This window comes from Emydura macquarii, unplaced genomic scaffold, assembly GCF_026122565.2.
Source record: "Emydura macquarii macquarii isolate MOO-44397 ecotype Brisbane River unplaced genomic scaffold, CSIRO-AGI_Emac_v2 contig_3477, whole genome shotgun sequence".
Taxonomy (NCBI): domain Eukaryota; kingdom Metazoa; phylum Chordata; order Testudines; family Chelidae; genus Emydura; species Emydura macquarii.
Genome location: NW_027133614.1, coordinates 4703341 through 4715753, shown reverse-complemented (window position 1 = coordinate 4715753; position 12413 = coordinate 4703341). Strand labels below are relative to the sequence as shown.

Genomic DNA, 12413 nt, shown 5'->3' with positions numbered 1-12413 from the left:
GACCTAGATCCCCTGTGCCGGCAACTGACCAGACTGAATCCAGCCACTGAATCCCTCATGTACTTTAAGCTTTTCTGGGTCTCAGCAGGGTGCAGCAGTAGCTCCTCCCTTGGTCTCTCTGGCACATTTCCTGGGCCCTGACTCTCAGTCTGTTACCTCTTCATAGAAATAGAGCCCTTCAGCCCACTTGCCTTCAGCCCCCAGGACCAGGGCTGACCTCCCCGAGAATCCCACCAATGAGTGAGCCTTTGAGCATAGACGCTCTCCCTGAGTGATGTTTTAAAGCTAATCAGACAAGGACAAATGTGGAGCAGATCTGTCCCTAGAGGTGGTCAACACTTTCCAAAATTCAGTTGTTCAAATAAAGGTTGAATTTCAACTAAAAAGTCATTTTAATTAAAATGTCCACAAACGTTGCATCTTGTTATGGACCATCTGTACCTGTGTGCCTTGCTCAGATAAGTCCCACTGGTTTCCACTCACACTAGTTCAACACATCTGAGCCTGTCTCAGAATGAAATGTAAAGGACAGTGCAGTGCCTGAGGATTAGTGTATGCCTCCTGAAAGCAACAAATGCCACAAACCAAGTTTTATTTATTTTTTTACCATCTGATAACATAACAATGTGATAACATAAATCTTACAAAGTATGACAATACTTTTCCGTAAAACATTTTATAAAATACAAAATAAAAATATTATCACGTTAACTGAAAGAAAAAACAATATATTTAGAAAAGAAAAATATTACAATATAAATGTGGTACCAGCTTCTTCCTGTTTTCAATCATTTGCTGCAAACGTTTTAAATTATGCATCGCTAAGATAAATTACCTTTATTTTCCCTCTTGATTTTAAACATGTACTAATTCAAACACAAATAAAGCCTATTCCTCAATAAAGGAAGTGTTTATTAATCACCTGGTATTACATGTACATTTAAGGATGGATGATGCAGTAGCTATTAAGAAAAATTCATTATAATTGCTTACTTTCTCCTGGGCATGAAGATTTTAGACCATTAAAAATGGTATTATACTTCACAATTAAAGGAACAGCCACTGGATTAACAGTCATCTCTGATAAATGAGCAGTTGCTGTAAAATTTGTTTGCTGTGAAAATTATCAAATAAAAACTCAGCTTAGCTTTCAGTAGGGCTTGCGAGAACGCAGTGTTGTTAATTGTGATTTTGACTATTTAGAGAGTGCCAAGTCTGGTGGGAACCTTATGGACAAGTAAAAAGATAAAGGAGGGAATTCCTGGTTCCACTGAAGACAATAGTTTTGTCATTGACTTTAATTAGACTAAGATGTCACTCAAGCTCCTGGCACTGAAGAGTTTACAATCTGAGGACCCGATCCTGCAAAGATTTATTCATGTGCTTAACTGTGCTCATAACGCAGAAATTAGTCCCTCTCAGGAAAAAAGGTTGGATAAAGTTCTTGAGCTCCAGCCTGGCATGCTTACCTCTACTTTTCCCACAAGTATCTGTGTTTCCTGCTGAGCTGCTCCCCATCCCCATAGCAAGTCTTGAACAAAGCTGTAAATCTACTACCTTCTTCAAATGCCACTTCTGCTGTGACACCTACATGAAATCAGCCAACTAATGACTTCTGGGCTGAGTGGCATTCAGGGGATAGCTGATACTATTTATCTGAAGAAATAAACCAGACAGCTTTTCATCTAATTCACAACCACCAAGCTGCACATATAGCTAACCTATGTCACCATGTGATCTCATCTCCCTTATCTTTATCCTCCTTTCTTCCTCCCCTTCCTTCCAATATTAATTGTTACGCCCAGTCACTGCATTGTTTCAGATCAGACTGTAAGCTTTCTAGGGCAGTGATCACATCTTTCTGTGCATTTGCATAGGGCCCAGCACAATAGGACCCTGATAGCAATGGGAATCTTTGAGTGTTATCAAAATCAAACTAATAAATAATAATAAATTAACACAGAGAACCTTGCGTTTCCCCCCTCACTAGCAACAGGGGCCTTGTTCACACTGTGAGAGGTTTTCCTCCCAGCAGGTGCCTGGGGATACCTTCATCCTCACAAAAGCTTTTTCTGTCCACCTGACAGCCCTGCTTCAGTAGCTAGGATTCAGTGGGAGCTGTGTGTATGCACACCTGAAGGTTGTCATTTCATACTGATAATTTTTAGAGACTGGACAAGAGCTGTTGAGAGAAACAGACAAGTTAATTAAGTGCAAAGGAAGGGTAGAGAATGTGGGACAGATCCCTGGGCTTGGATGCTATCATGGGGTGTGTAAATCTGCTGAGAATTTGTCCCTGCATATGAACTCAAATCACTTTATTTTGGAATTGTGTTGCTGCACCTGGTGTTGAAATGTCAATTCTCAAGTGCTGCCTACATGGAGTTTTTTCTGTGACAAACATCTCATTGCCTTGTATCTATTTCATTTTAAAAAGCATGTCAAATCTGCAAAACAAATACAGGCAGTTTTTGAAAAAAAGAAATACTAGCAGAAACTGACCTTAGAGCATCAGCCTTTTTTCATTCCCATAACTACAGAATTTGGGGCTTTTCCAAAATAACCATTAATGTAGTCTCCTATGGCTACAGCTTAAGTGGTATATGTCAGACAATACCAGTTCCTGACAAGATATTTAGAAGTGTGTGTGCAGGTACACACATGCACACACACACACTCTCATCGTTGACAGAGATAAAGTTATATTTCAAACATATTAGTTAAAGAGTGACACATTTTTCATTTCACCTAGAAATTTTAATCATTCTCTATAAATCATTTTTCCTGTGAAAACCCATGTTCTCTGAACCCATGTTCTCTAAAGCTGTTTTCCACTGCTGAACAGGTTTGTGAATCATTGAACGTTCTCATCATGAGATAATACTTACTGACATGAATCACTTAGGACATGGAAGGCTGCATTAGTGACTAGTTCTGGAGAACTGGCATTAATTTTTGTGAAAATATTCAAGATTAAAACTCAGAATGTTTTGGGGAAAGATCTACAGCTAATGTGAATTGTCATTGCTTCATTAAAGTCAGTGGTAAGATACACTAACTCAGGATGGGACCAATAATCTTTAGTAAAAATGTTTAAAATTTCTTTTTTTAAAGAGATATCACTATGTTCTTTGTGCAAGAAAAACAAAGTTTGAAATGCAGCTCCCTTATGGATTTAGTGTACTGGTCAGTCTGGCCAAAGGATATCAGTGATCAGTTACTCAAAAACCCTTCCAGAAAAGAGTCATCTACAAAAGAAATCTATAGGAAGAATCAACATTACTAGCACTGATAAGAGGCAACTGCTGAGAAAACTTTATACATTAGGAAGTTGATACTAACTAAAGAGCCAACGCTGTTCACATGGAAGTCATGGCAATTTTACCATTAATATAATGTGGAGTGGGAGCTGGGCCTTAGCTTATAGCTTAAGTATATAGATCCATGAAATCCATGCCATTTACGTTTTATTGTGTTGAAGAAAGTCAGTGTCTTTGTGCAGTAAAATGATTCATCCTGAATTGTAGAGGTGTGCAAAATTTATCTGACAACAGTCTACATTCCCAGTTTTTCATATTTCATCACGTATTTGAAAAGGGCATCATTTTAACAAAAATTAAAAATGGAAAATAGGCCCATTTTGAGGGAAAATATTCATGAAATTGGCAGTTTTACAAAAATGGGACCATTCTGAACCAAATTGCTTTGCATCTGAAACATACACCATTCCATCTTTTTTAAAATAAAGACATGGCCCCTTTGTGCTAGAATTTTGTAAAGGTTTGCAAAAGCAAAACCAAAACATAAAAAAGCACAAATCACAGTGAAACATGAAATTTGACCCTCCCAAAAAATGCTTTCCTCAGTTTCACATGAACCCCTTCACCTGAGCAATGATGTGTTCTAATGCACGTTCAGATCCAGTTACACAGATTTAGCAAACTTCCAAAAGGATTGGAACCTGCAGTACATATTCTATGTATGGTTACTGCTTGGAGAGTTCTTGTTAAAGTATTTTCTTGCCTCAATATTGCTGAGGGACACAGAACAGCGGGATGGATTCTGTCTTCTGTATTCAATGCTCTCCACCATAGCTTGCTTGATCACCTGTAAAACAGAGTCAAACAACATATAGTTCAGGGCAAAGAATTGACACTGACTGTGGTCAGATTGTATAAAACTGTTGCTCTTAATACTAGAAGCAAGCTAGTATTGCACAGAAGGGTTTTAAAAACAGAGAGACCATATGTTGACATTTTTTGAAAAAAGACCATCTAGTTTCTCCCCTCCCCATTCCAAGAAGGAATCCTGGCTACTTCTCAATTTCTTATTATCAATCAGTAGTTCGTTTGTTTTTTTAAATAGCAACCTCTGATAAAATATAAGATATCTGGAAAGACTGAAGAAATATTGAAATGAAACAATTGTGTAATATGGAATTTTATTATGGATTATGATTTGTCCTAATACAGTGGCAGTTCTATCCTTTTAGCATGGCAGCATCAACAATGTGCACTCAAAGACTATACAAATAAACAGGAAGTGTCTTATTTTGGGGCTCTATCCCGATAATAACTGACAATGAAAGGATTTAGTGTGTTCTGAGTATAAAGTGAGGAATGTATAATAGTCTTGAGATTAACTATTTTATCACAGCTTAATTCCTAGATCATCCTGCCTCTACCCTCATCTTGGGCCCACTAAGAGTCCCATAAGCCCAATTTGGTCTATGCGATGTCCCTCCCTTTGATCAAAAATACAACAACAAACTTAATGGCTATGAGGACTTAGCTGGGCTCACTAGTCAACAGAGGAATAGCCAGGGTTGTCAGGAAAGAACCATAAAGCGGTGGCAGACTGCCCATCTGAATTTTGAAAAACAAACAAATGTCCAGTTAAAGAGGCCATTCCCCAAGAATCCAGGGAGGCAAAAGAGTCACTTTTGTTGCCCCTGTAAATTACTGCAAACTCAAGTATTCACTCTGCCAAAAAGGGAAGAACACAACAGCAGCAGCTAAAAAAAGACAAAGTTAAATTCATTTACTTTGGCTTGAATTCACTCCTTGGATCATCTAGAAAGAATGTCTGCTATCTGAATTAATTGAAGAACCTGATGAATTTGTCATGCAAACATTTCTTATCAGTTATTTCCAGACCAGTACTTCTGGTTGTTAGATTCTGCTACGCAGACAATCTTGTTATGAAATAAAGTTGTGCACCTTCTAGAGAAAATTATACAACAGATAAGAGGAGAGACTGGCTTTAAAAAATGTTTATGTTAAAAATCCTATTTGATGTTGAAAGTAGAAAGCAATACAGCCACTAGGTGGCATATTTTGATCATATACTTATTACAAAGATCTGAAACTTGCAGCAGAAAATATTTACAGCTGTTGAGTGGTATCACTAGAATAAAAATATTCTTGGGCCCTGATTCTGATCTCATTTAAAGTAGTGTAAATCAGGTGTGATGATTTAAGTAAATGGAATTTCACTGCAGTATATGATATCAGACTGGCCCACGTCTGATTTTGAGATGTAAACCAAATACTCCACGTATATTCAGATTTAACTGTAACATTAAATCATTAATATGGCTTCTAACTGTTTTAAATTTTACTTTTATTTCCTTAGCTCAAACATAAGTGCATTTATTGATTACAGTTTCAGCAGAACATATCAATCTCTATGCTCTAGGGGGCTGATTCTGAGATCATTTACCAAATCATCATTTAAGAATTATATAACTTACATAGCAACTTTCATCCATAGAATTCAGACAACTTTACAAAGTTGTTAAGTGTCATTATCCCCATTTTCAGATGAGGAAACTGGACCCCAGAGTGGTGAAATCACTTGTTCAAAGTCATACAGCAAAATCAATAGCAAAGTTGAGACTACAACTCATAGACTTCAAAGCCAGAAGGGACCATCATGATCATGTAGTCTGACCTCCTGCACATTGCAGACCACAGAACCTCGCCCACCCGCTCCTGTTATAGACCCATAACCTCTGGCTGAGTTAATGAAGTCCCTATATCATGATTTTAAAACTTCAAGTTACAGAGAATCCACCACTTACTCTATCTTAAACCTGCAAGTGACCCATGCCCCATGGTGCAGAGGAAGGTGAAAACACCCCAGGATCTCTGCCAATCTGACCTGGAAGAAAATTCCTTCCTGACCCCAAATATGGCAATCAGTTGGACCCTGAGCATGTGCGACCCACCAGTCAGACACCTGTAGAATTCTCTATAGTAGCTCAGGGCTCTCCCCATCTAATGTCTCATCACTGGCCGTTGTTGATATTTGCTACCAGGAGTCACACATCAGCTACATGCCATTGTAGGCAGTCTCATCATACCATCCCTTACGTAAATGTATTAAGCTCACTCTTGAAGCCAGTTGGGTTTTTTGCCCCACTGCTCCCCTTGGAAGGCTGTTCCAGAACTTCACTCCAATGTCCTAGCCACTGAACCAAGTGGCTTCACCTAGTTACCTGAGAGGCGCTCAGATACTACAATGATGGAACAGTTAAAAAAAAACAGATTACATTAGAATATGAATCCAAACTGGAATCAATCCTGAACAAGCACAGCATCCTAAACATGAAAAGCATAAAGATATAGTTACACTCTATCCAATTCTTCTGTTTTGGCAGGAAACTACCAGTACATGAAAGTTATCTTCATACATACATAAAATCAAATGCAAAACTACAAAACAGAAAATAAGTGGCTAGGTTGCAATGCTGCTGAAAAGGATCTGGAGGTCATAGTGGATCACAAACTGAAAGTGTGTCAACAATGTAGCATAGTTGCAAAAATGGTTAATATCATTCTGGGATGTATTAACAGGACTGCTGTATGTAAGACATGGGAGGTATCTGTCACACCCAACTTGGCACTGGTGAGGCCTCAGCCAGAGGACTGTGTCCAGTTCTGGGCCCCACACTTTAGCAAAGATGTGGAGAAACTGGAAAGAGTCAGAAGACAGCATCAAAAATGATAACAGGTTCAGAAAATTTGACCTATTAGGAAAGGTTAAAAAAACTGGGCATATTGAGTCTTGAGAAAGACTGAGGGGGGTGATGGGACCTGATAAGAGTCTTCAAATATGTTAAGGGCTTTTATAAAGAGGGTGGTGATCAATAGTTCTCCATGCTCACTGAAAGCAAGACGAGAAGTAATGGACTTAATCTGCAGCAAAGGAGATTTAGGTTAGATATTAGGAAAATCTTTCTAACTATAAGTAGTTCAGCTCTGGAACAGGCTTCCAAGGGAGGCTGTGGAATCCCTGTCATTGGAGGTTTTTAAGAACAGGTTGGACAAACACCTGTCAGGGATGGTCTAAGCCTCAACACAGGGAGCAGGACTTGATGACTTCTCAAGATCCCTTCCAACTCTACATTTTTATGATTCTATAGTTCCTGAAACATTTTTTAGCTGTTTCTTTTGAATGGAAAGCATCTCTGTTATTTCAGCAGCAAACTCACCAAGGAGCTGACACAGTTACAAGGAGAGATGATCATGCATGACTGTATTTACCGCAGCTGCGGAATTCCAGACTTTAAGATGAGAGGCCAAAAGAACGGGCAAAATTCTCCTCTCTGACTCTCACTACACATCTCATCCATCTCTTTCTCTGCCTTACACAAGCCTCTATCAACATAGTATCTGAGCAGCTAATAATAGAAACAACTACTTTTTCACTCCCTCCCTTCCCAGGCTGCAGGGGAAATAATTCCACCAGTTCATAGTTTTTGTGTCTATGTGTACATTATCAACTTGTATGGAAGCACAAAGAACTTATCCAGGGAAAGCTTAACTGAAAATTTTGCATTTAGGGTCTGACCCAACTCCCATTAAAATCAATGTCAGTCTTTCCATTGACTTTAATGAGCTTTGATCCAGCCTTTAAAATGTAAAAGTGTCCTTAGTCTTGGTCCAACTACTTCAGGGTTCAAGCAAAATGTAGCAGCTGTGAAGCATCCTGGTTATGGAGGGTCAAGGTGATCTCTCAGTGAACCAGTGCCAAATCTCAGGCAGAAGCTTTGAATATCAAGACAGACATACCAGTCTGGGGAGCCAGTGCAAAATGGAGCGCTGGTTGATATGTTACAGTGAATAGAGTTGCTAGGCAGATGGGATGTTGGTTGTTTATCCCTGGAACTTTTTCAGTGGTTGACTCTCCATAGATATAATGCACCGTAACAAATAAGCTTGGAAGTAACAAATGAATGGGTCGCCAGGGCCACAGCCAGTTCTGCATCTGGCAATAATGGGTACAATCAGCCGCACATGGAAATTGGCATTTTTTGCCATCACACGGCCATTCAGCCTCTTTGCAGAAGCCAAAAGGACCCCAAAAGAGGCAAACAGATGCCATTAATAATCCTTAATGGAGAAGGCAAGCTGTCCCCTCTCCCTACCAACATCGCCTTCATCTTGTTAGTTGCTTTTCATCAAGGTGCTGATTTAGCCAGTCACTGAGAAAACTGGGGGATGATGCGGTTTATCTTCCCTATGTTAGGTTGTGTTCTACATTCAAGTTGCTCTGTAGACCTTCTACTGAGATCACTGGGATTCTGCACATAAATCAAAGATACTATGGGATCTTTAGAAGTTAGCTGGCTTTGTTTTTTTAAAGTAAACTTTTCCATCTTATTAGTTTGCTGTGATCCCTTTGTGAATTTTGTAAAAAAGATCAATAAAAAACAACATAGCTGCATATGTGAATACCTTTTTGTGCAAGTTTGAACTTTTCTGCACACAGGCAGAAAAAAATAATCAAAGATTTTCAGCCAGTAGGTTTAGGGGTTTATTCTCATCTCTAGTTAATCCCATCACTATCTGGACTTCCTAAAGCACCTCTGAACTGGTGTAAATCAGACATCTTTACACTGTACGTACGTCTAAGTTATTCAGAGTGTTGAATTCCATTAGATCATGAAGCCTTTTGAAAGCTTCATTTGAATATTGGAAGTTGAAGGTAGAGAACGGTGTATTAGGATCATCAAAAATATCAAAGTCAGCAAAATCCTTCTCTCCCTGAGTTTCTCTTGGAACACCTACAGAGACAACAAAAAACAGACACAATATTTATACAATTTATATAACAATAATGTGCTTTTTATATGTGGCTTTGGAAATTCATGGCCATTATGGAAAGATTTCTTGAGATTTTTTGATAAAAAGCATTCACAGTGTAACAACTGATATATTAATTTCTTGTTCCCAGGAACACCAAGAGTTAGTGTCTCAGATATTATGAACTCACCTGGAGCTTTGTATTCTCGGAAGTTGATGTTTGCCAGAACAAAGTGGATGATGGTTGGACAGTCTTTTTCTGTAGCAGTGTTCTTGGGTTTGAAAACATAGCACTCCTTCAGGCCCTCTCGATCAAACACATGTGGATCTATTTTTGGAAAAGGAAGGTTGTTCATTTTGGCCCATTTTTCAGCAAGCAAAATTTCCTAGAAAGGAAGTAAAGTTTCAAATGTTTACAAACAGCCAGCGCAATCGGGGACTTTCTATTGAGGGCCAGAGAGATGAACAAAGATAACCAATGATAGGAACAATCTTACAAACCATTGCTTTCTGACTGCAGGAGTACTGGCATGAGTGAGGCTCTGTCAAATTGGGCTTGATATCTAAACACTAACCATTTGAAGTGTTTGAAGTGTAGACTCTCCTTTAAAGACTGCTCAATCCCCAATCCTTAAAGTGAAGTTTCACTCTTAAAAGAACTCTTTAAACATAATTTTTTATGCAGCTATGCTCTCCATTGTACGGAGAGTCATAGTTGAAGATTTTATTGAAAAGATGAATTTTAAAATGATTTTTATCCCTATATTTCTTGCAGGGCCCGCAGGGCAAGTGAGAAGGAACAAAATTCAATTCCACCCTTGTTAACACCATGACAATTGTTTAAACAACAGTCATACCTCTGTGAAAATAATAGGGCAGTACAGCTGTCATTGAAAGCATTATTTGAAGATAAGGGAGCTGCTCAGCTATAATTCAGAGCCGAATTTGGCCCACACAATCTTTATTACTAGTTATAATTCACATGAAGGAGAGAGCTCAGCCTGACTCTCAAATTTTAGGGTGAGTTTGCTTTGCTGACAGCTAAAAAAACAACCCATACTTTTACTTGTAAACTGAGCGCCACTGCTATGGAAACCAAAGATATTTAATCAACACTGATCCACATAATGTTATGTTTACAGAATTACTTCTCCAAGCAGAATTGCACTTTAAATCATGCGACAGCAAGGATGGAAACCTGGAAAATAGTATGTTGTTTTTCTCATGACAGAGACGTAAACAAAATAATTTGCAGACAATTACTCAAAAGCATGTAGTGAGGGAGCATGTGTGGGAGGGTAGGGAAGACCAGGCTATATTTAAGCTTTTGTTATCTAAATATAATCAGACTGAAACAGGACCCACCTTTGGAAAACTGTTTTGGACACGCAAGAGACTAAAAGGCAATAGGTAATAATAATAATAGGAAATAATAATGTGTTAATACAGTTATTGTCTTCACCTGTCAGATTTCACTATGTTTTGGAGAGATAAGGCACATTTCAAATCTATTGCTGACAAAGGACAAATTGTGCACTGCAGTATGCTCTGTGAAAAGCAAGTCAGTGGGAGATGCACAGAGTATACACACCAGTGCAGACTTTGGCTCGGGTTTTTTTTGGCAGAGCGAAAGTGGCTACCATAAAACTACTGTCTACAGATTATAGCTCTGTGCTACATGGAGGTATGTTAGTATTTCTCTCATACACTTCCGTTTTCAGAATTAATAGATCAGCCATTTCAGAGATCACTTTGAGACAAAACTTGAGGCACTTTGAGACAAAACCTGAGCTCCTACCCTTCTGTCAAATAGCCTTTCAAGTTTTTTTTTTTTAAATGGAATGTATATGAATAAAAGTGCATGAAACCCTCTTGCTATTTCTAATAGCAATCTTAAATGTTGTTATATGCTGTCCCGCAATCTGCATGCAAAATACCTACCGACAGACAGGAAGCTCTATGCGCAGATCAAAAGCAGTACACAGCTATGTATTTAAAACCTTGTATAGGGAGCACTACTGGGAAAATATAAAAATGAGGGAAAAGAAAAGGTGTCTTAGTGGAGATGACCTTACCAAGTCAATGATACCAGCTGATCAGGACCATGACCATATGTTCCCTTAATGACAAAAAATGGGCCAAATTCAGAAGTCAATTTTGCCTAAGTAAGAACTAGACTTCAGGATTCAGTCAATTAAATGGAGGTGAGTAGTTTATGCAGAGAAGATTTAAGAAGCATGCCAAGTTCAGGGACTGTTTGAGTTTGCCTAACCTACTTTTATTGCAAATAGTACCCAATTTCTCTAACCTCTTTCCATTATAGTAAAGTTCTCTCTCTATTTTTTCAATTTGTTTACTCTGCAATTGACAGTATCTTGTCTACATTCATATTACCACCCCTCCCACCCCCCAGTGTTCAGTGTTGTAGCTCTGACACATAGCAGCGTTCTTTTTTAATTGACTATGTTGTTGTAAAACCACTACTATTTTCAGGGTTTCTCCAAAACAGCTGTATTCCCTGACACTACTTTAACCTCACCTTTAACAACTGATTAGGATTTCAAATTGATGATGTCCCTTTAAGTATCCCATGAAAATGTCCTTGCTGTTATTTTTCTGTTGCCTTTAATATTCCCTGGAGACATTAACCTTCTGCTGGACATTTAGAGCTCTCGGTCTGTTTTTTTTAAAGGAGTGGATCAGGGACTGCCTTCCACTCTTGACATTTACAAAATAATAAATGTAATTTAACCTTTATTTTGCAGTAATTATTTTATTCTAGGTTGGATGGGACTATTCTTAGTAAATTCTAGGTAAAACACTGGGTTTACCTTGGCAATGGTGCAATTGAAAAGTTAGCTTCACTTCCAGCATATTGTATGATCAACTATAATTCAGTGACTGAACAAAGATAAATCTGTACAAGATGATACAGAGACATTCCCTACGTCATATAGTGAAGTTGCTCTATGAAGCAAGAGCATCGGAATTCTAGTTCATATTCCAGCTATTACATTCTTTCCAGATACTAATGTGTATGTGTTTAATCTTAAGAATTCTTAGTGTCAGCCACATGTCAACCACCTTCTTAAGTAGTTACAACATGCAGTGCTTATAAATTTGGACTTTTCCCATCCTATTTCTAGTATGACTGAGAGATTCCATGGCACAGTAAGATTAGCATTTCTACCTCCCTTTCCCCAAACAAAACTGTAGACTTCCCCTACGTGAATACAAAGGACCTGACTCTCATGTACACTAAAGCAACTTTACACCAGTTTGGCAGAGTAAAGGAGCCTGAAAATGTGAGTAAATGTAATCTAC

The 12413-nt window shown here is 38.4% G+C and overlaps 1 protein-coding gene across 4 annotated transcripts in view; it reads right to left on the bottom strand.

Annotated features, from left to right (window-relative positions):
• Nucleotides 1-581: 581 nt before the first annotated feature.
• Nucleotides 582-12413, bottom strand: part of PLA2G4A (phospholipase A2 group IVA) — a 119327-nt gene continuing 107495 nt past the window's right edge. For all 4 annotated transcript variants that reach the window (XM_067535170.1, XM_067535171.1, XM_067535169.1 and 1 more), the window contains 3 exons: nucleotides 9280-9475; nucleotides 8913-9070; nucleotides 582-4107 (listed from right to left, as the gene is read on the bottom strand). In XM_067535170.1, coding sequence (XP_067391271.1) covers nucleotides 3976-4107; nucleotides 8913-9070; nucleotides 9280-9475 — 486 coding nt within the window. In that variant the 3' untranslated portion in view covers nucleotides 582-3975. The remainder of the gene's footprint in view (nucleotides 4108-8912; nucleotides 9071-9279; nucleotides 9476-12413) is intronic.